This window comes from Dendropsophus ebraccatus, chromosome 15, assembly GCF_027789765.1.
Source record: "Dendropsophus ebraccatus isolate aDenEbr1 chromosome 15, aDenEbr1.pat, whole genome shotgun sequence".
NCBI lineage: Eukaryota > Metazoa > Chordata > Amphibia > Anura > Hylidae > Dendropsophus > Dendropsophus ebraccatus.
The window spans coordinates 26,393,688-26,421,284 of record NC_091468.1 but is presented as its reverse complement, the minus strand read 5'-3'; the positions used below and the strand labels follow the sequence as shown (position 1 = coordinate 26,421,284).

The following is a 27,597-nucleotide window of genomic DNA, read 5'->3' as shown; positions in this document are numbered from 1 at the left end:
TTTTGAGCTTAAAGTGTCACTGTCGTTTAAAAATAAAATAAATAAATAATACAAGTGATAAATAAATAAATAAATAAATAAATAAATAGTACAAGTGATTTTAAGAGACTTTGTAATTGGGTTTATTAGACGAAAAATGCATTTTTATCATGGAAAAGCAGTTTGAAGCCCTCCCCCCTTCATGGTTGTCTATGGAAAGGGGAGGGGTGGAGGGAGATGAGGCACCAAAACAGGACAACAAAGAGTTAATTTAGATACATCACTAGGCTATCTCCTCTGAAGTCAGCACTGACTTCTCTGACCTCTGAATACTGGCTTTCACACAGTTCCACACTGTGTAATCCTTTGTTCTCTGCTCTCTGCTGCCGACTAATCTCCCTCCTCCCCCCCTCCCCTCTTTATGGAGTATTTCTGGATGTTGTTTTTTTTGTTCACTTTTATTCATGCTTGAGAGAGGCCTGTTTGCACATACGGGCCGAAACGCGTTGCAATCTTTGGAATAAACGGATGACAAATACATGTCCTATACCGGATGTTTTGTGACACCTTGACCACCGGAGGTATCCTTGTCGGAAGCCCGGTGCACGCACTGCATAGATCAGTCCGATGCCCATAGTGAATGAATGGAGCCGTCATTCTCTACCGTCGCACTTATCTCTGCAGCGCTTGCGCCGGGCTTCCGACAAGGATATCTCCGTCCTGGGACCGGCTCCAGGAGTGGGACTTTGCGAGAGGGGGTAAGTATCCGGGGCTCTAGTGGGGGGGTGACAGGTTCCCTTTAACATAGTGGTGAATATCCTCAGAACAAGTCCTTGGTTGGTATGGAGAAATCCGTGACTATTATTACATTGGCACACACCAGTTTTTAGGGAACTACCCTGGATTGGGTTAAGTTGGTTAACGTTATTTTTACTTCCTGGTGAAAACCTACACAATTGACTCTTCTTTCTTCTTTACAGGTTGGCACTTTAAGATATTGTGGACCCACTCAGTTTGCCACAGGCCAGTGGGCTGGAGTAGAGATGGATGAAGCAGACGGGAAGAATGATGGCAGCGTCGGCGGAGTTCAGTATTTTAAGTGTTCGCCCAAACACGGTATGAGTGTGTGTATCCTATGTTATATACTATGTTATATACAACTCCAGTGATTGTAGGTAGAGGAAGGGAGTCATAGATCTAAAAAATGACTCCTCACTCCTGCATGGTTTGTTGCGTATAGGCCGCCTTTCCTCTTTACAATCACTAGATATGTGTGTTTAATGATCTGTACGTTTTTTGTTTTTTTTTCATTTTATATTCACCGATAAGAAGCAGCATTAACATTCAAACCTCCTATCAGGTATCTTCGCGCCATTGTCCAAGGTAAGAGGAGCGAATGAACCAATGAAAACATTTATCAGAAGCTCATCAAACAGGACAACAAGTTTTATTAAATCTACAAAGATCGATCTGAGCCGTGTTACATCAAAGATTAACACTGGTAAGAGCTATTCTACTCTAGAGCTGCCCTCACTATTCTGCTAGTGGAGTCACTGTGTGCATACATTACATTACAGTACAGTACTGATCCTGAATTACATCCTGTATTAGGGCGGGTTCACACTACGGAATTCTCGCGCACATCTGGGCGCCTTTCTGCCGGCCCCATAGACACCATTCTATGATCCAGCGTATTCCGCTATACGCTGAAAGAAGTGTCATGTCACTTTTTTTAGCGGATCGCGGAATACGCCGGCCCATAGAATGGTGTCTATGGAGCCGGCGGAAAAGGGCGTGCTCGTGCGGGCGGACAGCTGACGGAATTCCGCGGACATTGTCCGCGAGAATTCCGCAGTGTGAACCCGCCCATGTACTCCAGTACTGCACTCACTAGTCTGCTGGTACAGTCACTGTGTACATACATTACATTACTTATCCTGTACTGATCCTGAGTTACATCCTGTATTATACCCCAGAGCTGCACTCACTATTCTGCAGCGTCAGTGGAAAACTTGCAGTACTCTGCTTGCAGAGTGTCTGCTCAAAGATTACCATAGTGGTTTGTATTCTGTGTCATCTTTGCATCAGACACTTTAATAATGACTTCTGAATCATTGATTAGACCTCAACTAAATCGCTCATGTTCATCTTTTAACAAGCTTGCTGACTGTTTCCACTACACTTCCACTAGAAATAAAACATATTCGTAAATCACTTTTTGGTAAAATGTAATAGTCAAAACTGATATGCCAAATAAGAACATGGGATGAGCTTGTAATAAAACTTCTGTTACTTCCTCACAGGGCGGCCTCCACTGAAGAAAAACTCAACGTTTATCCAAAGCCATGACGACTCACTAAATTCTACATCTTCTAAGAAAGGTAATGACTCCACGCAGGACGTAGAACCATACAAATTATTTATACCACTATATAGCTTCCCATACTTGTGACTCTCCAGCTGTTGCATGATTTATTTCTCAGGACATCATGGAAGTTGTAGTTTTGCAACAGTTTGAGAGCCATGAGTGGGGGAACTCTGCTATAGAAGCAGTCCCAGCAGCTACTGTGGAGGTGAGGGACTGCATCTCAGACTGGAGGGGTCTTGGTCCTCATCGTTGCTTTGCTCCTTTTTGGGTTTTCAGCATTCTGCATCGAATCCAGTAGCTTTTCTTCATTCTCCTTCACCTCCTCCTCCTCATCATCCTCCTTCGTTGAGACCAAGCCACCCCTCCCCACTCATTCTCAGCCATCTCAGCCTGTGGTCAGGCCCCGGTCCTCCGCATTAAGGACTGGTAACTTCATGAGTCCAGATTGTCACTGGGTGGTCACCAATCACCAGACTGTATTGTGGCACCAGAGCTTCTTGCACCTGCACAGAAACCACCTATCTAGCACTTTAGGCTACATCTGCCTTTCCATTCAGCCAAATAATATTGAACGTACAGCTCTGGCTGATATCACATAAAATCGTATGTTGGGGTCATTTAAGCAATTTTAAATAGTTTTTTTTTTTTTTCTACTTCGTTGCACTCATCTGAAAGAATAACTATCACAGTGGTGGGGTGTCAGACTTTGAACGCTTCATTTCTGCACTATTATTTTTGTCCCTCTCCTCCAAGTAAGCCTGATCTTTCCTCTTTCTGTTTCATGACTGATATTCTGATGCAGGTCATCAGGTCCCTGTATCATCTATGGGGACCCCAACCTCGGAGCAGACGGAATTCCAGCCTGGTGATCGGGTTCTTGTTGTCGGACAGAGACTTGGAACCGTAAAGTTTTATGGCAAAACAAACTTTGCACCAGGTTAGTCACAAGCTTACACTGCACTGCAGTACCGAGACTAGAACTGAAAGATCCACTGTAGATCAGTTGTGGGTGTTGGTTACCCTATGTACCAACGACATTGGTAGTTATTTAGCTGCTTAGTTGCATCTGAATTAAGTACTAAGCTACAGGGCTTATGGTGGTAACCAAGCTATGGTTCAGGCAACCAACAAAAAAAATCCTTCAAACTAATCAAAAAAGAAGTTATTACCACAACTGTATAACCAAAATTGAAATTTTATTAATTCATAAATCCCAAAATCATCCCATAAAAACAACATGAACACTAAGGAAACTTAAAAACAAGGTGCAGGGGACCATACCATAATACAAACAAAATCATAAACCATTCCTAACATTGGGGGAGCAGTACATAAATACATGAATAGGATTCCAAAACCAATCAAAGTGCAATGTGCATGAAAGTCTTATCTATACAGGGTGCTGAGTGCAATGTAGCAAAAGTAAAGAGCTAACTTGCCCACAAAACCATTTAAATTGCAACCTCAGATCAGATCATACACCGGAATCCTTTTCCCCAATATGGAGCTATGGTTCACTCTGGTGGATATCAGCAATTTATCCTGTATATTTGTGGTTTCTAGCTGCTTCTTAATTTATAAAAGTAAGGATAATACAAAAGACCTGGTTACACATTGCTCTTTGTATAATTGGTACTTTTTTCATCAGCGTAATCTATAGACTCTCTTACACAGGGTAATTATTGGTTAAGCAAACCACAATAGTCCAATGTAATAGGGCATGTGATAAGCCATGAAACAAATTCGTTTGTTAGCTGATCAAGCCATTCTGACATTCTGCAAAAATTGTCGTCCATCAGCCCCACATCTTCCTGTGTAATAAGGGATGTGTGGCTGGCGGCTGAGTGCCAGGAAAGGGCTGCGCGACTAGTCAAACCTTGTGATGGCTCTGTAAGAATAAGAGAGCGCAGCGATCATCTCTTGTTGACATGCTGTGGGACATCTAATAGGGCCCTAAGACAGGCTCATTGTTAGGGATAAGCTGACTGAAAATCCAATATATGGATTGGAAGATTGCAGTTACCCTTCAGTGTAACTTTAGCCACTGGTCTGTCTGACATGACTTGAATGTTCACCTCTAAACTAGATTGATTATGTGCTGACTGCAGAGCAAAGGAAGCCGCCTGGCATCAGTCACATCATGTCCATCACCTTCATAGGCTCCAGTAATAAGCAGATTTTATAGACAAAGAAATTTAGATTTAGAACCTAAAAGATTTTACAAGCTTCAGAAATATCCCTACATTAGTGTAAATACTTTTCTACAGATCAGAACCAATCAGTATTCATGTGCATTATATTGCCTAGCTCAGTTCTGCACAGTTGTTTTGAGTGTCCATGGACGACCCCCCCCCCCCCTTTTTTTTTTTTTTTTGCATATTTAAATTTATAGGGGGCAATGTATCAATGGAGTTCATTGGATTTTTTTTCACTGATCTCCCTGAGCTCAGTGATTGTTGTGTTTTGTTGGTCTAATTTTTATTGCCCCCGGTAGCCAGGATCTAGCTCCACACTGACGAGGGGCTAATACCCCAAAACAGATGTCTGTGGTTGGATGCCTAGCTTTGGTAAATCCTTGTCATGTCGCAACACTCGCAACTGAGTTAGACTTTGACGTAAAAGGGGCCACCCTGGCATTTCCCTATTTATGCTCCAATACTTACAACCGAGTGGGTTTAGTGATCTCCCCACTGGGAGGCACCCCTTAGCAACAGGTTTTCCTTCCGTGAACTCGCGACTGAGGCTCCACGGACCCCTTTTTTCTGAACAGTTGTTACCATGTTTGTTGTGGGAGCCATGGTAAAGGACGACATGATTTGGAACATTTTCTACTCTCATAGAGAGCTTGATATAGGAGGACATATTCTTGATTAATTGGATCTAGTGAGAAAGGGACGGAGTATCAGGGGTTTTCCACTCCATAATAATGACCTTCCAGGCACGAAACTGAAGAAAACTAAAAATAAGAGTAATGTTTACAATAATTCACATTATTGATGCATCCTTACAAACATATCTGCTAATGCTCCACTAGGAACGCCATGATGTTCCTACAAAAGGGCAATAATTTAGGGCAGTCCCAAACTGCATGCAAATAAGATCCGACTGACACATGTATTAGTTACCAAATGCCCATCTTATGCAGTGGTTCTGGAGTATATTATGTACACATTTGTTTGCATATATAATAGATAAGATGTGTTCACTAAATGTAGATGTCCACTGAGCTCCTCCTCCCATCCTACACTACTCAGCTGAGCATGCCTGCATTTTCAGTGAGAAATAAGTTACAGTGAGACATGTGATTGCTGCTTATCTGTAGCCAGTTTAAATGGATTGTCCTATAAATTCAGCATCCCTGATCCTTTTTTCGCCTTGTCTGTTAGGTCAGCATCCACCAATGCACATAAGATTGTCGGTTGCTTCTAAATCATTGGTTGCAGCCAGCTTTTCCCTTATCTGTACAAAGTTTTATGGCCCTGAACCCCTTTCACAAATCTATGGACATCATAGGGTCTGTTAAAGGAGAAGTCTGGCGAAACTTTTTATTATTGTATAGCCTCCCAAAAGTTATACAAATCCCCAATATACACTTATTACAGGAAATTCTTATAAAGAGTTTTTTTTATTCCCTGCACTTCCTGGATAACATGGTGATGTCACGACCCGACTCCCAGAGCTGTGCGGGCTGTGGCTGCTGGAGGGGATGATTGCAGGGGGACACTGAGGGACACAGGGCACTGGAGGGACACTGAGCATCCCTCTGCCATCATCCTCTCCAGCAGCCACAGCCCGCACAGCTCTGGGAGTTGGGTCGTGACATCACCATGTTATCCAGGAAGTGAAGCCTTGATGCAGTAGTAAGTGCAGGGAAAAAAAGCACTTTATGTACATTTCCCATAATAAGTGTATATTGGTGATTTGTATAACTTTTGGGGGGGGGGCAATAAAATACTTAAATAAAAATGTTTTTGCCAGACTTATCGTCCAGGAATGTTGCTAGAAATGCTCCTGCAGCTGATTATCTGCCTGTGTAAAAGTGACACTGATCAACCGATCCTCGGCTGATCAGGTCTTTAGAACAAGCTGTGTAATTTATTACTGTCGCCCACACATCTTCCTTCGTAAACAAGATATGAGACCCATAATGATAAAAGGAAACTGACAGCACAGATATGTATATATTGGAGTCTGGGGTATGTATATATCTTTTCTGTCAATTTCCAGATCACAAGCAGCAGTATATAGTTACCTTGTGTGCTGCTTGTGTTCCAGGTCTTCAGTCCTCCGGCTGTATTTTCAGGTTCTCACCTTTTCCCCAATGATTGACAGCTGAAGGAGGTGAAGCCTTAACATACAGCCGAAAGACCCAGTAGTGTGGGGCAAGACAAGTAGCGTGCATGGCAAGTATATACTGCTGCTTGTAATTTGGAAACCGACAGCACACAGATGTAATACATATCCATACTGTCAATTTCAAGGGCTACATGAACAATAGAATAAACGTTCATGCAACCCGGACACTCTGATTTGTCGCGCCTTGTAAAGGCATTGAATACCAGCCGACGTTCTTGCTGACCAGCGCTTGTTTGCGGCCCACAAATCTGTGTATCTCAAAGGACCCTTAGCCAGAGCAAAGAGCTGCTTACAAAGAATGATCTGTCACATTAGTTCAGTCATGTATTTATAGGCCCACATGTAATATTATTAAAGTTGAGCAAATTTGTTTTCGAAATTTGGGCCCAATCAGGTTCATACAAATTAGCCACTGAACTTCATTAAGTCTGAATAAATTTTAAACTGTATTTAGTCCTTGGAGACCTCAGAGTCATATATCTCAGGGCTATCAAGCACTTTAAATCTAGACTAAAGTTATTCAGACTGAATGACAGGAAACTCCCTAATCTCTACATACCATTTCCTGTACAGTGGCCTATGGTTGCCTATAGTACATATGGGAGAGACAGTCATTAATGGGTTAAAAGCGAAGACTCAGATTAAACACTTTTACTATTGGAAGCTTAAGCATCGCAGAGAAAACTGCCTGTGTCAGTCATTTAATGGAATCAGAGTAAGTGAATTAGATATTGATTTTCTCACTCACCTGGGTGACACGCTGCATTGCCGGAGATTGGGATGATGTGGCGCTTGACCGGTATCTGTCGCTGCACATGCATATCCTGTGGGCTGTCGGTGTAATGTTGTTTTTATGTGTGGTCGAACTAATGGCTGTGTTTGCCGTCACCGGCGGAGAGACCTGAGGGCTAGTCTATCATGGTTATGTACAGAGGAAGAAGTGGCTTACTCTGCTCATCCCACCAGTTTAATAGTTCCTGTAAAACGTGAAAGACTAAGTAGTCACAATATTTAAGTATTTGTCCTGTCATTTTTTTTTAATCAAGTAGTAAACCTTCTTAAAGGTGAACTATCAGCAGATTAGACAAATCTAACCGGCTGATATCTCCATTGTGCAGGAGATGCCGAGGATGAAGGTATGTCGCTTGCTTAGTCACAGTCGTTTGCTTCACGGTAAGACCGGAAGGAGCACTACCCTGTCCCCATATCGTTGATCCAGCCCGCCCCTGGCTGTCCCGTTCCATTGATTATAATTAGCAAGGGTCAGTTCAGTGCTATGGGGGCAGGGCAGTGCTCCTTACGGTCTTACCATACTATGGACAAACAACTAACTGCACAGGAACGGTGCAGAGGATGAAGATGACAGGCTTACCTTCATCCTCGGCGTCTCTTGCACAATAGTGAACTATTAGCAGGTTAGTTTTGTCTAACCTGCTGAGAGTTCCCAATTAAGGCAGGGATCTGCTAGTTTAGTAAAGGTATCCTATCTACAGTCAGGTCTATTCTGAACATTGCCTGTAACCTTGCCATCTTGTTAACATTTCCCCATTGGGGCACACACACGTGGAAGTTAAATATTAATCTAACACAGACGTGTCAAGCTCAGGCCCTCCAGCTGTTTTAAAACTACAATTCCCATCATGCCTGGACAGCCAAAGCTAAAGCTTTGGCTTTCCAGGCATGATGGGAATTGTAGTTGTGCAAAAGCTGGAGGGCCTGAGTTTGACATCCCTGATCTGATAACACATGTTGGTGAGGCATGTCATATTGTAGCATGCCTCTCGGCAGCGTCTCATATATGCATGTTCACGGGGGCATTGGCCGTTGTGTCCAGTGTTTATTTATCCCCTTAGTTCTTTTGGTTCCAAGTCCATCTAGCTGACAGCAAAACCAGTTAAGTGAAATGCGTACTTGCTCGCATTTCATTATAAGATCCCCCCCGAGGTCACTGTACACGCTATGAGCCGCTGTAATCTTGTTAGTGAAGACGATGCGGAGCAGGATCTACAGGACTTAACATTTGCAGCTTTTGATTTAATCAGGTAAAAGTGCTTTATTTTTATCACAGCTTTTCTGCCAACTCCAAATGTCATGTGAGATGTTCTGACTAACAAGTATAGGACAGGGCCGAGCAACCCTCCTCACAGCTAACTACAGATGAGTGTGTCAGGTGTAGCAGAGCTGTGTTTCACATGTATCAACACTCTCTGACCTAGGAGGCTTGTAAATCTTTGTAGTATAGCAGAGCTGATACTCTGGGAATAGATAGCATGTTACTTTTTATCATCAGGGGCTGACCCTCGTATAAATTGGAGTGTGAACAGAGCCTTAATGGTAGAAAAACCTTACTGTTACTGTTTTTGGCTTGATTGGCTAACCATCTGCTCTGTACGGAAGGTCCCGGCTTTTCCGAGACGGATGATATCTGGAGAAAAGCATTGGACATGTTGAATTTCAGTTGCCTAATCTTTGTTCTTAGGGAAATGAGCAGCAGCCAGAGGAATCTATATGGTGAGGATAGAGAGCAGTCGGATGACGTGCAAAACAATCTTTAGGGATCCATAATCTATGCCACTCCCAAACAGTCCCAGACACACACAATGTCTCCTCTCCTACAGTTCCAACTGCAGTATCTCTGCTTCTACAGTGTGTGCCTGCTCCCATTACAGTACAGAGCCAGCTACAGTGTATATCCTCCAGTGCCAGCTATATGGTTTCCCGGTCCCAAGTTTTGATGTTTGCCTCCCACATGTTCACTTGGCCCAGCATCACTTGTTACATGGCCCGTGTGCAGACGTGTAGTGTCCCTCCTGTTCCATCCCTCCCTTCTGTCAGCAGTGATCTGTAATAGCCGCAGTTTGTCTCTGTACAGTTGGCACCGTTTATTTCCCTCATCTGTACTTGTGCCTGGCAGCCATCTTTCTAGGATGCAAGAGCGCTGGCGGCTTCTCCTGAGCACATACTAGTAGAGTTGACCCCTGACTTACCCAAATGTCAGCGAATACACAGCCTGACTCTAAAAAGAATAATCACAATGAGAATGATGCTTCTATGTACTAACACTCACCATGTTTGACAATGCTAACATGTTGTCTTCCCTCTCTACAGGGTACTGGTGTGGGATAGAACTGGATAAACCTCATGGGAAAAACGACGGCTCAATCTCTGGAGTTCAATATTTTACCTGCCCCCCTAAACATGGGGTGTTTGCCCCTCCATTTAGAGTACAAAGGTGAGCGGAGGGCATAGGAGTAGATAGTAGAGATCACAGAAAACGCTTTCCACTTTTGATTTCTTGTTTTTACATTTTTACATTGTTCATGGAAGCTGTGCTGCGTATTTATCATTAGCATTATACTTATTGGCAAGAAGGTTGTCAGACATTTATCATTGATGGAGACTTTTGAAAAATTTGCTTGTCGGCAGAAGTTGTATTAAAGGCTATGTGCACCTATTACTAATGCATCTAAAATGTAAAAAAGAATTTGCAAGTAGTCTATAAAAAATATGCGATTTATTTATTTTTTGTGTGTAAAGCAGCTCCTGTGCTGAACTATGTGTTGTGTGTCACAGAACACAGAACAAACCCTGTGTAGTCTGATTTTGCTGTCCTATTGTTCTTCTTTCTAACATTGCTTACAACTAATTGTAAATTGGTGGCAAGTGACTGCGGGATCAGACTACACATTTTGTAGTCTGTTACCATGGCAACACATAGAACTGCATATGGACAGTAAACACCTTTTTAGGGTATGTTCACATGTACAGGATCTGATTTGATCAGATTTGATGGCCCATAATTGATTTGCTTTGAATCTGCAACTTCAAATCTGCTGCGGATCCTGTACGTGTGAACACACCCTTAGGCATAACGAAAAATTAAAAAAAGATTTTCAATCCCAGACAGTCCTCTTTAAGATCTAGCATCCTGTGGATGTCAGTGGTGAGGTTTCCAGTTATTTACACAGAAATAATGAGGCACTGAAGTATTATAAATTATTTTTTTTTACATGCAGGGTCTCCGGATCTTTGGATTCACTATCTGAGATTCCAGCGAGTAAACTGAACCATTCATTCCCAGGTACGTACGCTGGAAATTTTCTGATCATGTCCAGCTTACTGATACAGAGCTTGATGTAGTGCATAATGATTCTCTCTGAGGGTCTATTCACACGTACAGACTTGCAGCCGAAATCTTGCTGCGAGTTTTGCAGTGAGATCCGCTACGAGTCAAGGTCCTGGCAGGTCCCAGTACAACATATTTGCAGCGGTAATACAAGTACATTTTTGCATCTGCATTATGACTGCAAGTCCCGGCCTGAAAGAGGCTGTTATGAGCAACACCTACAGCACATCAGAAACTGCTTGTGGTGGTAATACAGCAAACAATTATGCGTATTACATGTAAAACCCGCTTTGGGGTGTATGAACATAGGTCAGTAGTACAGGATGTGGCAAAACTGCACATACGCTTTACAGCAGATTGTGGTGGTTTTACAATGCAGCTTATTACTGAGCGGCTTTACAGGATAAATGCAATGGAACAATCAGTTTTTTTTTTTAACATATACAAACATAAAAACTGCATCATTTCTTTGTAAAATGAGTGCACTTAGGGCATTGTAGTGACATACTACTCGACCATATCCGTGTGCAGCACAAGTAGCCACATATCATGTACTGAATGCTTATCTGTAACAGGACACTATACATCATAATTCATTATGATTTAGTGTCATCTCAAATGGACAGAGCGCTACACTGAACTAACACAGCTGTGTAGTGTAGCCCTGTGGCCATTCAGCGCTCTGGGGAATTATGATGCATAGTCTCCTGTTACAGGTAAGTGTTCATTCTGTGATATGTGAACAGCATACAGGCCTAAATCACAAGCTGCACACATATGTATTATTTAAGCTTTATGATCTGGGACCTGGACCTGATCAGGAAATGGCTTTAATGGCTTTTTGTTAAGCAGACTTTAAAAGGCCCCATGAACATTTACCAGATCTGTGTAAATTGGGGTGGGGCACACTTGCCCGCCGATTCATAGTAATCAGACCCCAGACCAGATTCTTAGGCTTCACACAAGACCCCAAAATTACTTTTGGCCTCAGTCCCGCCCCTAAATTAACTTGCACACCAGACCCTAAATAGAGTTTAGGCTTCTGACCAATCCCAAAGTTGATTCAGACCCCAGATCAGACTTAAATCAAATGCCAGACCAAATCCCTAAATAAACTCAGACTTAAGACAATGCCCCTTAATTCAGACCCAACACCTGACCCCTAAATTTATGAAGACTTCAGAACCTTGAATCATGCCCCAGAGAAGACCTCAAAGCCGTAACACTTGCAGTTATCTATTGTGCCCCCTGTCCTAACCCTGATATCAGGCAGCGTATAGTAATGTTATCACCTCCTGACAGGATTCCATAAGCGCCTCTCTGATCTGTGGCCAACCGAGCTCTGCGGGTAAGTGACTTAGCTTTGTCATCATGAGCTCCCAGCAGAGGGGCAGAAGTTGTCTTTATTCGTAGGTTAGGGCAGATATGTGAAATATTTTCTCTCTAGCTGGATCTGTCAGGTGTAGTGCTGTTACATATAGGCAGCAATGTTTTTTTCTAATCACTTAAAAACTCTTTGAGGGCAGTATAAAGTTTTGCAGGTTAGTTTTTTTGAGGAGTATATATGCATTCTGATGGCTTTTGTTTAGCGCAGTGAGTTAATCACGGTGCCGTCACAATGTAACGCGAGAGTCAGAACTTTTTGTGGCTTTCCCATTGGAAACATTAAGGCGATCAAGAAAATTTTCCTTGCATGACAAATAGTCTTATGTTAGGCTCAAGAGCAGCAAAAAACGGCACATGTGAGTTATTACAGGCCTGACTGCATGGAAGGGTGCAGAGGGGTAATATAAAGCATGGCCGCCATAGTATAGAAGACAAGAAGCCTCATTAAATACAAGTCCTCTCCTGGCCGCCATTGCATTTATGTTTAGTGTCGTCCAAATATATATTACATATGTATCTCATTTATATTTAGGGTTCAAAAGAAGCCTCAGCTCCACATCAACATCTGCCTCACAGAAAGACGTGGACAGGAGACACTCGTTTGGCCGGTAAGACCTCCAGAAACCTGTGCTGTTCTTTCAGTCAGACTTAGTGTTTTAATTGCTTAGAATTCTTAAAGGGGTACTTGGGGGGGGGGGGGGGAAACGTTTATAAATCAACTGGTGTCAGAAAGTTATACAGATTTGTAAATTACTTCTATATAAAAATCTCAAGTCTTCCAGTACTTTTCAGCTGCTGTATGTCCTCCAGGAAGTGGTGTGTTCTTTCCAGTGCTCTCTGCTGCCACCTCTGTCCAAGACAGTAACTGTCCAGAGCAGGAGAGGTTTTCTATGGGGATTTGTAATGCTCTGGACAGTTCCTGGAAAGAGGTGGCAGCACAGAGCACTGACAGACTGGAAAGATGCACAACTTCAGATTTGTAAATTACTTCTATACTTATTTCTAGTATGACACAGTGCTCTCTGCTGCCACCTCTGTCTATATCCAGAGCATTACAAATCCCCATAGAAAACAACTTCTTCTCTGGACAATTCTGGTCTCGGACAGAGGTGGCAGCAGAGAGCACTGTGTCAGACTGGAAAGAATACCACTTCCGGCAGGACATACAGCAGCTGATAAGTACTAGAAGACTGAGGTTTTTTTTATTGAAGTAATTTCCAAATCTGTATAACTTCCTGACACCTGTCAATCTGAAAACCTTTTCTTCCCTCCAGAGTACACCTTTTAAGGCTTTCTTTGTTGTTAATCCAATTCTAAAAAATAGTAGCTGTAACACTTATAGCAGCTGAGGGTTTGCTACTCTTGTATCCAGTACAGACAATCCTCTGCAACTCCAAGATGATATATTTATGCTGTGCTAAAACATGGTTGTATAATCTGTAATTTCCTAGGCTCTTTTCACACTGTTTGTTGTTCCCTGACATGTCTGCACCCATTGTCAGCTGTTACACAGGAATAGGCAAACCATGTTGGAAAGTGCAGCCTTTCATGCTATTCCACCCTGCAGACATTAAATTATACTATCATGTAATATGGATGTGTACCATATACTGTATCATGGGATCTTTGCTGATGCAGATGGTAAATGGGACATTGAAACCCCATGGAAAATTGCTGTATTGGTGCCAGTGACCTGTAGCATAAAGTAGAACACATTTTCCTTCTGTATATGTTATTTCCCCTTTATATAGGCCACCTTTGCCTGCAAATTTTTACTTATAAATAAAGTTTTTATTTTTTCCTATGTTAGTATCATAGGGCAGATACAATCTGGAGACCTGGATATCAATGGTTCAAGGATCAGACTTGAACACTGTTTATGGTGTCTAATGCTTAGTATAGGCCATAAATATCTGATCATTGGGATTCTCACTCCTAGCATTCAATGGTTGTGGCGCCAGTCAGGGTAATGCAGCTGTACGTCATACTAGGTACAGCTCTGCACCTTTTAAATGAGCCATACATGTCACGCGCTTGTTTGGCGGAACGGTCATCTCTCCTGATCCTAACTCCCACCCCATGCTCATGTGTGCACAGTTTGGCCAAGCATGCATGTATTCAGAATGGTGAGGGGAGAAAGCTGCTGCTGAAAACCACTGGCAGAGGCGTATCTCCCAAAGAACAAAGGGATCGGGTGTGGTAAAATCCACTTTTCCTGATCCTTCTCTAATATCTGCAGTTGGGGTTGTATTGGGCAGGCTGGGTTAGGCCCAGTTCAATCTACGATTCCTGCCTTCTATCCGTTTGAATGGGAGGGCTTGTGAGGCGCACAAGCCCTGCCATTCAAACAGAAAGCTTGAGTCTGTGCATGGGGGGTTCTGCACGGAATCTCGGTGCCGATTCTGTAGTGTGAACGTGCCCTTAGATCACCGGTGTCAAACCTGAAGACCTGCAGCTTTTGCAAAACTACAATTCCCATCATGCCTGGACAGCTAAAGCTTTGGCCGTCGCTCTGTGTAATAAGAATCTAAAGATCGTCCGGGGAACCACTCCCGCAGCTCCCCACAGACCCCTCCCCCGCTCATACCTGCTCGCTATGTGTAACAGCGCTGTCAGCGAGCAGGGAATGAGGAGCAAGAGAGCCCTGATCTGACAGGTTGGTGCTCGCTTACTCCTCACCATTGGCCCGTGTAATAGAGCCTTACGATGTCCTGTGTCTATGGCCGGCCTCAGGGATCAGCTCTTCTAGACTGGGGGGCAGGTACTTCTGCCGCTTACCTCTCCTTAGTCCTTCTTACATTGATGAATGGTAAAAATAACCTTCTCGTCATGTCCATAAATTCTTCATCTTCCCCAGAATCCCTGTCTGCGGCCATCAGAATTTATTACAGTGCTCAGAGCTTACATTTGGCTCTCATGGCCGTTCGGTAGCCCAAAGCATATGGGTGCTCTTGAGAGAGCGGTAGACGGAGCATGCATAAGCTGTGGGCTGTGATGTCATCCTCACTGGAAACTGCAATAAATCAGCCAGTGAGCTTAGCGGCTGCAGGAGATCTGAGGTCGCAATGGATGGACTGTATACGCTATACAATATCATGCAATTTATATTTATACTGTGACTAATGCTGACAAACAGCACAACAAATCACTCACTCTGACACTGGTAATATCCTCATGCTGGGCTGGCTGCAGGGTAACCTGCTAGTTCCACCCTGTTTGGTGGCACTGCTATAATCGCTGTGAGCATGCTGTATTATAAGGATAAGTACCCCGATACTGGTGCCTCGGCTTCTCCTCTCCCATAGATGAGATCATGCAGCGGAGAGAATTTTTTTTTATTTTTGCTGATCTTGCACTTTTTTACTGGCTACCCTGGGACCTGTTAGTTACAGTGTTTTTGGAAATTTGGAGACCTAATCATTCTGTATGAAGGCTGAGTCTGATGAAGCCTCATGGGGCCCCGGCTCACTACTGCAGCTGATAATTATCCGCCTGTGATGCCTCCACGTCTGCCCTGGAAAGTAAAGATCCAGATCAGGCTTTAGGATTTTAGTGTTCCTATATTATCACTTAGCCCATCATATGGAATAAAAATGCCTTTTATTGTTTATGCTCCTGTAATGTACAGTAAGTACACAGTGACCCCACCAGCAGAATAGTGAGTGCAGCTCTGAAGTATAATACAGGATAAGTAATGTAATGTATGTACACAGTGACCCCCACCAGCAGAGTGCAACTCTGAAATGTAATACAGGGTGTAACTTAGGATAAGTAATGTATGTACACAGTGACTCCACCAGCAGAATAGTGAGTGCAGCTCTGGAGCATAGTACATGATGTAATGCAGAATTAGTACAGGATAAGTAATGTATGTACACAGTGACCCCTACCAGCAGAATAGTGAGTGCAGCTCTGAAATATAATACAGGGTGTAACTCAGGATCAGTACAGGATAAATGTATGTACATAGTGACCCCACCAGCAGAATAGTGAGAGCAGCTCTGGAGTATAATGCAGGATGCAGCTCAGGATCAGTGCTGGTTAGTAATGTAATGTATGTACACAGTGACCCCACCAGCAGAATAGCGAGTGCAGCTCTGGAGTATAATGCAGGATGTAACTCAGGATCAGTGCAGGATGAGTAGTGTATGTACACAGTCACACCACCAGCAGAATGAGTGCAGCTGTGAAGTATAACTCAGGATAAGTAATGTCTTGTAATCACAATTTGACTCTAATTTATATGTAGGTTAATTCTGTATATAAACTTTAGCTGATTGGAGGTGACCTACACAACGATATAAATGTGAACAAGTCATCGGCATTCGCTGCACAGTCTCACAATCAGTGGATGTATAATTATTCGCCCCCTTCCCGCCGGTTTTCTGTGAAGGCGTCTGGCAGCGGTGTCAGGCTCCCGGCTGTTTATGGGTCTCTCTCTGCTCGGCTCATGTGGACGCTGCATTTTTTCCCCCCATCTTTCAGCCTCTGGCAGGTTGTCTAGGGATTACAAGTGCACAGATATTTTCAAGGCTTCCTCTTTGTTTGAAAGGTGAACATACCCTTTAAGTGCGTATTCCATGAGGCCTCGTATATATCGCAGCCACAGATGCAGCATTGCTTAGCGAGGATATTCACGGCCTTTATTAGATATAATCTGTCTTTCATGTGACCTCTCACAATGCCATGTGCTGCAACACTCTCTGAACGTTGTTCTTCTGTTCTGTTCATCCTGAGCCTCCTGATTCATGAAGAGAATGCTAGAATTACAGTGAACCGTGACACAAAATGGAAATAACTGCATAAAAGCACACGTTTTGTGTTAGTCAGTGGGATGCCATAGGTTGGAGAACATGCTCTACACATCAATGCATGCTGAGAGTTGTAGTTTTGTAACAGCTTGAGAGCCGTAGTGGTGTACACCGATCTGCACAACACCATATGCCTTCAGGGCATGTTGGGAGTTGTAGTTCAACAACAGATAAAAGATCTTTACTTTAGAGCAGTGGTGTCAAACCTGAAGTCCTTCAGCTGTTGCACAACTAAAACTCCCATCATGCCTGGACAGCCAATGCTTTAGCTTTGGCTGTCCAGGCATGATGGGATTTGTAGTTTTGCACCAGCTGAACAGCAGCAGGCAGAGTTGACAGCCTCTGTAGGCGACACTATGGGGGCCATTGGTCATAGATGGTCAGGATGACTTGGACATGGCTACAGTTTTTTTTTTCATCCGTTTTTTTGCAAAAAAGGGATCCATTTGTGTGCATCCGTTTTTCTATTGACTTCAATTAGAAAGAAAAGGGATCAAAATAGATTTTTTTTTTTTCTAACTGACACAAAAATGCGGTGGACCTCATTATTGTGTCGGTAAAAAAAAAAGGATTCGTTTTTTATTTATTTTTTTTTTTTTTAATAGAAGTCAATGGAAAAATGGATCAAAACGAACGCACCCAAATGCATCTGTTTTTTGCACTAGTTTTTCATCCGTTTTTTGCAAAAGGCAAATGAAAAAAAACGTGTGAACCCAGCCTTAAGGTTATTGGAAACAGGAATACCACAAAGTGTCAGTTCTTATATAGGAATGCAATGTTATGTATATTTATCTCTGCTTCACTGCTGGTCTCCTGTGGGTGGCACCGTATGCTACACATTACAATTGGGTAGTACTCCTGTAAGAATTAGGTGGAGGCGGAGAACAAGGAGATGTTTTTCCAAAGTTGAGCCATTGTAGAATTTTTGCCTTTTTTAGCCTCTGATAAATAATGGAGCCGCTTCACATCGATCTTTTATTCTAAGCAGCGGCCCCCATGTACATTCCTGCTAAAAGGGTCGCCTGGTTAAACGAATAGCGGAGCGTGTCACAAGCGGCGACTTAAAAGCAGCTCTGCCTCTGCGTCGTGGTCCCGGAGCGGCTCAGAGCAATAAGCGCTCACAGCGGGATCCGCATTTAATGATTCCCGACTCCGATCTGCCAGGGCTTTTAGCTGCACATTAATGAATATGAGGACGGGCCCCCCCCCCCCCCCCCCCCCCCCCCCCCCCCCCCCCCCCCCCCAAAAAAAAAACCAAGACTGCCGGAACATATTCTCCTCAATTTACTTCAACTTTCTAAATGTCTTCACTGCCGCTCAAAGGATTTCTATTATTTATTTTCTGTAATAAACAAGTAAAAATATAAGGTCACCGCGATACCCAGAATCTGACTGCACTGCCGTAATGATGTGTCCTGTGGGCACCGAGTATCCGCTCTGCAAAGTGCTGCACTGGATAGAACATCAGTGTATACCTGTATATAGGGGGCAGTATTATAGTAGTTATATTCTTGTTTATCCGACATGGAGAGAGAGGAGCGGCTGCACATCACACCTTTGGCTGATACTAATGCTGCTAAGCCTATTTTAAAAAAACAACTACAGGATGTTGGAATGTGAATTGATTAAGCCATATCGCCCCGTGTACCAACATGCAGGTCTCCTGGTTCACACCGGTCCCTATGCTAACTCCACACCGTGCCGGTCAGTGACCGCCACCCCCGCAAAGCGTGCATATGCAGGGAAGGGAGGCCATGGAATGGCCCTGCAACCCCCATGTTACAGGACCAGACCCAAAAAGCCCCACCAGAACCCGGCCAGCACCACCAGCGGGGAAGGCTGCCCCCAAACGACACAAGTATGAATATGGTATTACACTTACCACTGCTGCACTCACAGAGTGGGGAAGACATAGGATACTGACATGTGAGCACAGGCATATCCTGCTGATTTTGGTCATGTGGGTCTTATAAAGGAGTGCGAGCTGTTCAGAGAGCGAGAACTGTAAAACACGGAAACTGGAGAGAAAGGAATGGCTGCACATCCCATCTATGGCTGATACTAGTGCCGCTAGGCCTATATTTAAAAAACAACACCAGAGTGTCTGTATATGATTTGATCAAGCCGTAATAGCCCCGTGTACCAATGTGCAGGTCCTCTGGTTCACATTATAGTAGTTATATTCTTGTACATAGGAGCAGTATTATAGTAGTTATATTCTTGTATATAGGAGCAGTATTATAGTAGTTATATTCTTGTACATAGGAGGCAGTATTATAGTAGTTATATTCTTGTATATAGGAGCAGTATTATAGTAGTTATATTCTTGTATATAGGAGCAGTATTATAGTAGTTATATTCTTGTATATAGGAGCAGTATTATAGTAGTTATATTCTTGTATATAGGAGCAGTATTATAGTAGTTATATTCTTGTATATAGGAGCAGTATTATAGTAGTTATATTCTTGTATATAGGAGCAGTATTATATTAGTTATATTCTTGTATATAGGAGCAGTATTGTAGCATTTGTAGCTATATTCTGTTTGGTTTAATGGTTTATCATAATGGTCACAAACTGGCCCTTAACCCTTTAAGGACCGTGCTAACTTTCGTTTTTGCGTTTTCGTTTTTTCCTCCATGTGCTTAAAAGGCCATAGCACTTGCATTTTACACCTACAGACCCACATGAGCCCTTATTTTTTGCATCACTAATTGTACTTCGCAATGACAGGCAGAATTTTTCCATAAAATATGCTGCGAAACCAGGAAAAAATTATATGCGCAGTGAAATTGAAAAAAAAACGCAATTATTTTTCTTTGGGGGGGGGGCTTCATTTTTACGCCGTGTGTCCTATGGAAAAACTTAGTTGTTATATATGTTCCTCAAGTCATTACGATTAAAACAATATATAACATGTATAACTTTTATTGTATCTGATGGCCTGTAAAAAATTAAAACCATTGTTAACAAATATACGTTCCTTAAAATCGCTCTATTCCCAGGCTTATAGAGCTTTTATCCTTTGGCCTGTGGGGCTGAGTGAGGTGTAATTTTTTGCGCCATGATGTTTACTTTCTATCGGTACCTTGATTGCGCATATGCAACTTTTTTGATCGCTTTTTATTACAATTTTTTTGGATTTGATGCGACCGAAAATGCGCAATTTTGCACTTTGGGATTTTTTTGCGCTTACGCCATTTACCGTGCGAGATCAGTAATTTGATTAATTAATAGTTCGGGCGATTACGCACGCGGCGATACCAAACATGTTTGTTTGTTTGTTTGTTTATTTATTTTTATTTGTAAAATGGGAAAAGGGGGGTGATTCAGACTTTTATTAGGGGAGGGGATTTTTTATTAATAAAAACACTTTTTTTTACTTTCACTTACAGTAATATAAAGCCCCCTGGGGGACTTCTATATACACAGAACTGATCTCCCATTGAGATCAATCCTGTGTATATAATAGAGCAATGATCCATCAGATCATGGCTCTATTATAATGGTCTGCTGCAGACCATCTAAATAGATTGCCGAGCCGGGAACAGCGTCGGAGCGACGCTGAGCCCCGGTCGGCTCAGTACAACGGATCTCCCCGCCGCGATCGCATCGCGGGGGGGAGATCCCCCCCACTAGACACCAGGGAGAGGGGGCACATTCACTATTCAAATATGCATTATCAGGCAAACACGTCTTCATTACAGAGAATACAGTGAAGACGGGCTCTGCTCTCCCATTCTATCCTTATGGAGGGGGGAGGGGCTGAGGGAGCAGGAAGAGGTGACATGAAGGTCAGCTGTTTGGAGACAGTCTGGGCACCTAAAACGCTAAATTCAGGTGTCAAAGGTCAGTGCTTATCTATAAACTTACTGAGAGAAGATTGCAGGGTGTTGTGCTGTGCAGGGCTGCTCCGTGCTTAGTCACTCCTAACAGCCCCTCCCCTCTCCATAGCCACATAATGGACACAGAAATCCTGCTCCATCTGATGTGAGGGGGGAGGCTGGGAGATTGCTTTTTCAGTACAGAAGGAAACTCTTTTAGTACATAAAACCTATTACAGAGTTTCTTAAAATCGCTTGTACTATTGATATTTAATATTTTCAGAAAAATGACCCTGAAATGACAGTTACGCTTTAAGAAGTGACAATCATGTTTTTTCTGTTGGTTGTCACTTCTTTGCCTCCCCTCCTTTGCCGGTGAAACTTGCATTACTGAGGTGGCAGGGAAGATATACACTGGTTTAGTGACTGTTAATTCTGTGTTCTCTGGTCATGCTGGAAGTACCATTATAGTAACTATATTTCCCTATTATTTCTTACAGGCCCAGGAAGCCGACTCTCCGCCGCAGTTGGAGCAGCACCAGTTCCACCAGCACCAGTGACGCAGGTGTGAAATTACACAAGGGTTCACAGGTCCTGCTGACAAGCTCCAATGAAATCGCCATTATACGGTACATTGGACCTACAGACTTTGCCCCTGGTGTGTGGTTGGGACTTGAGCTCCGATCTGCCAAGGGGAAGAATGACGGATCTGTTGGCGAGAAGCGATATTTCCAATGCAAGCCAAACTACGGCATTCTGGTCAGACCCGGCAGAGTGACCTACAGGGGGATCAATGGATCAAAGCTTGTGGATGAGATCTGCTGACCCTAATTCTTGCACAGAACTGGATGATTTATTATTTTTTTTTTTTAGATCTGGGAGTATTGGGCCTAATCTGAACATTTTGTCCTATCTGGTTCTGTTACTATTGTCTGATTTCTGTTTTTCTTATGAGAGTGTAGCTAGAATCAAGAATGTATCTCCTGATCTCTGGAGACCCACATTGGGGTATCTTGGTCTTTGACCTCCCCAGGCGCAATGCTGGACAAAGTGCCCCAGTGTGACATGACCACCCTTTTGAGGATGCTTTTTTTTTTTTGCACCTTATTCGACAGCTTTGTGTGGGGTGACCCAATGCAATTGCTTTGCATATAGGCTTATCCAGTAAACTCTTATCTTCTCTGTACAGGTAAGGCATGTGGTTTTAGGAAGAGGTCAATTGTATATGGTTAGAAGAGCCACATGCTTTAATTAAAGGGGTGTTTTTACTATTCGTAAGCTGAATACAGAAGCTAAAGCAGCTTTGTTGAGATATCAAGCATAGTGGTTCCTATGACAGGTATGCCTGGTAAGGCCCCACCCGAGCTGTCATATGGACACTGCTAATGAGTACCATTGCATTGCCACGTGATGTGGTCCCTGCTCCTCGGCCTCCACTGATCGTTATGCAATGTATAAGGGAATCACCTAAAGGGGTTATTAGAAAAACATGGCCGCTTTCTTCCTGAAACAGTGCCACTCTTGTTTGTGTGTGTGGTATTGCAGCTCTGTTCCATTAAAATGAGTTGTAATACCACACAAAACCTGACAGGGGTGGTGCTGTTTATGGAAGAAAGTAGCTGTGCTTTTTAAATTATGGATAACCCCTTCAAGATGTTGTCTAGTTTCTTACACATTGTTATTGAATGCTAAATTAATAGTGGGAGTCCATTGTTCAGGATCTCTTTTCTAGAGGAGAGCGTCTCCCACTCTGGAGGAAGTATCCTGTCCTACATGACCCCCATTGATTGAACGAACGCTGTAATACTTTTTTCCCCCCTCTAGCGGTGCTGCGGTATAACTAAATGCCCTATTCCACGGAATGATTATCGTCCGTATTTGGCCGATATCTGCTGCTACGGACGACAATCTTCCCGTGGAATAGAGTGCAACGATCAGCCGACATGATCCTATGGGCTGCCCGGACGAGCAGCCGAGCATTGAATAGCGGCGGCAGCAGCGATCGGGGAACGAGAAGCAAACGAGCGCTGACAGTGCTCGTTTGCTCCTCTAGACGGCCCGTGGAATAGGGCCATAAACACTTATTGCCAGTTTTCCCTACAGCAGGTCTCAGCAGGGAAAGGTTTTGTGATCAGCTTATTGCCAAAGGAGCCTTCTATCAGGTAGGGATTGTCCATAGAGGAGACCTCCCCTGTAATGTCCCCGGAGTTAAAGCCATAATATTGGGAAGGTTTTGTTTCTTGAACTTTGATTTTGAGCAGAACTGATCCCAATGATAACATAGCCATGGGGACATATGACTACTGTCAGCACTGATAGGGGAGCATCATGTCAGAAGATAGGGAGTCCTATTCTCTGCCTGATTCAGCAGATTGAGTCCTCCCATCTGCTGATTCACCTACCACGGAGGAATTCAGTCTGATTTAGAAACATCCCAAACTTTTTGGTCGCCACCTTCACACCTAATGCTTTTTCGATAAGTTTTTGGTGATACATATGCAATATCTGTACTGCTACACTTCTTTACATCGGTCGAGGCTCCACATACGAGAACAGAAGCACTTTTAATTCTGATGCACTTTTCTTTATGTATATTTGGGGGGGGGTTATCTTTTGCTACTTTAGAGTTTTGCGACGCTCTGTAGATGAAGGCTTGAGAACTTGACAACTGACAACTGTTGCTAAAATATTTGGAGGCACGAGGCTTGACTTGGCTTATGTCAACTGAAAGTCTAGATAGGTATGTGTCAGCCTCTAGAACAGTGTTTTTCAACCTGTGACTCTTTAAATGTTGCAAAACTAAATTGCCAATCATGCCTTAAAGGGGTTATCCAGGATTAGAAAAACTGCTACTTTTTTGCAAAACTGAATTGAGCTGCAAATCTGCAATAAAAACTTAGGACAAGAGTGGTGCTGTCTCTGGAAGAAAGTGGTCATATGTTTCTAAGCCTGGATAGCATCTTTACCAAGCAGTGGCTCTCCAGCTGCTGCAAAACTACAACTCCCATCATGCCCTAACAGCTGTGCAGCAAAACTACAACTACCTTTATGCCTTAATATCCTATGGCAGTCCAGCTGCTGCAAAAATACAACTCCCATCATGCCCTGTGACAGCCTTTGGCTTTGACTGCCTTTGGCTGTCAGGGCATGATGAGAGCTGTAGTTTAGCAGCAGCTCTAGATTTGTGATGGGCTCGCTTTTATCTTCTATCAATCTTTGTACTATGTTTTCTCTTTTGTAACAATATTTAGTAGTAGTAAAAGTTATGGAGATGTTTGCCTTATCTTGTGCTATATCCTTTCCTCCATTCACATCCAGAGAGACACTCTAAATCCTTCCAGGTCTGTGAAACATTAGGGGACATCCTACCTTTCCCTAAACCCACTCCAGCAGGACAGGAACTACAGTGTTAGATCCCACAGGGTTTAAACCGGAAGGAAGCAAGTGGAACTGATGCAGCTTTGGATGTGACTGGAGTAGAAAACCTGATCGTCAGAGGTGTTTTGCAGTCAAGTGAGTCTGTAATGGGCCTAAAAGCAAGAGGTGACACCTAAATGTCGTTCTTGCTGCATTACCGCTCATCAAGTGATTTCCTCCTGTGGCCTGATTGCGTGTCACCATTTTTCCGGTGTTGATTGCCGGAGCTGAAATCCTCTCCATTACTAAGAATTCCATGTTTTATGGCGAATGTGTAACAATTAAAGAAAATGTTATTTTTTTTAAACAGGCAGCGCCATTGCAGATATTAATAATCCAGCTTTTCCCTTGTCCTGAAAGGCAGCTGTACCAGGTCATGTGTGGATACTGATGCAGGGTATGTATCCATGTACAGCTACAGATACGATGTTCAGGACATGGAGATTGCAGCTATGTTGGTCATCACCCAGCTTTCCCAGATACAGGTAGGACTTGAATGTCCCAACAGATTTGCTTGGCAAAAAAGATGACTCAAGGCTTTAGTGTACTTCTACTCACCTTGTTCACTGTCGTCTTGACACCAGCAGATGGTATTTTACAGCTTCGTCTGTCCCCGCTCCCTGGTGGAAAGACTCTGCTCTTAAGTCGACAAAACCTTTTCTCACTGTCTTAAAATAGATTGCTTTTTCCAGATCCTCCCGCTCTTTAGCTAGGAACTTGTCATGATGTTTAAATAGACACCTATGTATTGGTGAGAGTCACTCATGTGTCTGTGTCTTATAAGTAAAGTTATTTTTTTTAAAAGTTTGTTAAAGGGGAATGCTGACAAAAAAAATTCTTTCAAATCAACGGTCCGAAAGTTAGATCGATTTGTAATTTACTTCTAGTCGTCCAGTACTGGAGATTTTTAGAAGAAGTAAATTACAAATCTATATCATTTTCTGACCCCAGTTGATTTGAAAGAAAAATAATTATGCCGGAGTATCCCTTAAGTGTAAATCCCTACCCTCTTTGTAGCCAGGTACCTGTCACTTAAAAAAAACAAAATGTCAAAAGTTTGGAGAGTTCAGATCCTGTTGAATTGCTAGAGCAAATAGGGAGAGAAGTGCTTAAATGATTGCTTCTCCCCCAGACTTGGTGCTTCCCATAAACTTAGACTGGTAGCTCTGCTTGGTGACATGGCACAAAACTGGGAATCTGCTCAGCCCACATCTCCCCGTCCATTCTAACGATTAGCCAGGTGTGAGCTCTCAGATCCTGGCTAAGCAAAACATTTGACTTTATAAAAAGTGTCAAAGTGACAGTTTCCATTTAAAGGCTTAATCCAGGGCTACAACAACATGGCCACTTTTCCCCCTACTCTTATCTCCAGTTCAGGTGTGGTTTGCAATTAAGCTCCATTTACTTCAATGGAACTGAGTCCCAAACCCCACCCAATCTGGAGACAAGAGGGGAAAAAGTGGCCATGTTTTTGTAGCACTGGATAACCCCTTTAACCTCCACACTTTACAGCAGGGATGGAAAACATGCAACCTATCAGCTCTTGCCATACTACAGTTCCAATCATGCCTTGACAGCCAAAGCTTGCTGGAAATTGTAATTTGCACCAGTGCCCTGTCCTTGTTTTAGAGCATTTTTATTATTTTTTACAGTTAAAATTAAATTCGGGGCATGATTAGGGTTGTATTTCTACAACAGCTGAAGAACCATCGTTTTGGAAAACACCGATCTAGACTTTTTTGAATGTTAAAATTATAGTGTTTTTTTTTCTTTACCCTTTTAAGCCTCTGTTTCATGTCAAAGGACTAGTGCCCCCTTCCCTTCCAGATACATAAATCTTGGGGGTGGAGCTGGAGAACTTGTTATAAATCAGTATTACATCATATTATTTTATAAGGTGTGGAATCTACTGATGCAGTACTGTAGTGTGAACAGAACATGTGTGCAGTATTGCAGCATATGGGGAGGGGACTTAGATTTCTACAATTGTCACTATTCATCTTGAAGCCTTCTCTCTTTGTTATTTCACTGTATGTTTTGTTAATTTTTTCCCGTTTGTTTTCAAAGGGTATGTATGCTGTTGCAATAATTTTAAACTTGACAAATCTTCAAAAGTTAATCTCCATGGTTACAGATGCTTTTTTTTTTTTTTTAGTTGCATTGAAAATAAAATGTAAATGTTATTAGTAGTATGCATACCTTTTATGGAACATAGTTTGGGTTTGTTAAACTGACTGTTGAATGTCACCGCCCTGCAGATGCGGAGGCCTCCTGAAATCTGTATATTTGTGATAATCTGTTTAAATAAAAGTGTATAATAACTCAGGTCTACTTATATTGTATTATAAATCAAAACTTTTGTTAGGTGAGGACAGGAGTGGTGTTTCTGAAAGGGAAAGAATAATGTAACCCTTAGGGTATATTCACACGAACGGTCTCGCAGCGATATTCTCGCTGCGAGACCGGCAGGTCCTGGCAGTTCCCACAAACTATATACTCGCTGCGGTCTGAACGACCGCAGCGAGTATGTAATTCTGCCGCCCTTAACCCCTTCTGCTCCCGGCCGGCTCCCCCCTGTAAGCATACATTACCTGTCCTCGCTGCACGGGTCCGGCGTCCTGCTCTCCCGTCCGGCCAATCAGTGGCTGCGGCTGGGCAACACACTGATTGGCCGGGCGGGAGAGCAGGACGCCGGACCCGTGCAGCGAGGACAGGTAATGTATGCTTACAACGGGGGAGCCGGGCGGGAGCAGAAGGGGTTAAGGGCGGTAGAATTACATACTCGCTGCGGTCGTTCAGACCGCAGCGAGTATATAGTTTGTGGGAACTGCCAGGACCTGCCGGTCTCGCTGCGAGACCGTTCGTGTGAATATACCCTAAAAGTGTCACTGTTATAACTTTCAAAATCTAAATCATCAGTAGATGTGATATAAAGCAAGTTTGCAATTATCATTCACTAAATATATATAATTTTTTTTTTTTTTTGTTATCTTGGAAAAAAGGCACTTCCTGTTTTCTGACTCTTCCCCCCCCCCCCCCCCTTTTTTTAAAAATCAGACAACGGAAAGTTCAATGTTTCCCAGGTCATCTGAGTGCTCACAGAGAGAAGGCAGTCATGTGATTGTCAGAAACATTGAGCCGTGACTCTCTAAACACAGGAATTCTGGCCAGTACAGTTTCCCCCATCAACTTAAAGGCACCAATGTCTTATTCTCCATTCACATGCAGAGCTGCATTCACAATACTGATGGTTTCTAATTACCTGTGTGTGGTGCAATGTGAGGTTCATAGAACTAAACATAATAGCGAGGAGTTGATACATTGATGACA

The 27,597-nt window shown here is 43.0% G+C and overlaps 1 protein-coding gene across 2 annotated transcripts in view; it reads left to right on the top strand.

Moving 5' to 3' along the window:
- CLIP4 (CAP-Gly domain containing linker protein family member 4) overlaps nucleotides 1-26,592 on the top strand; it is a 49,641-nt gene extending 23,049 nt beyond the window's left edge. The window contains exons 8-16 of one of the 2 annotated variants that reach the window (XM_069954386.1): nucleotides 960-1,095; nucleotides 1,340-1,480; nucleotides 2,283-2,360; nucleotides 3,150-3,284; nucleotides 9,812-9,935; nucleotides 10,720-10,784; nucleotides 12,748-12,823; nucleotides 21,351-21,479; nucleotides 24,169-26,592. In XM_069954386.1, coding sequence (XP_069810487.1) covers nucleotides 960-1,095; nucleotides 1,340-1,480; nucleotides 2,283-2,360; nucleotides 3,150-3,284; nucleotides 9,812-9,935; nucleotides 10,720-10,784; nucleotides 12,748-12,823; nucleotides 21,351-21,479; nucleotides 24,169-24,181 — 897 coding nt within the window. In that variant the 3' untranslated portion in view covers nucleotides 24,182-26,592. Of the gene's footprint in view, nucleotides 1-959; nucleotides 1,096-1,339; nucleotides 1,481-2,282; nucleotides 2,361-3,149; nucleotides 3,285-9,811; nucleotides 9,936-10,719; nucleotides 10,785-12,747; nucleotides 12,824-21,350 lie in introns of both variants that reach the window. The other variant, XM_069954385.1, reaches the window with a different exon arrangement.
- The last annotated feature ends 1,005 nt before the right edge of the window (nucleotides 26,593-27,597 follow it).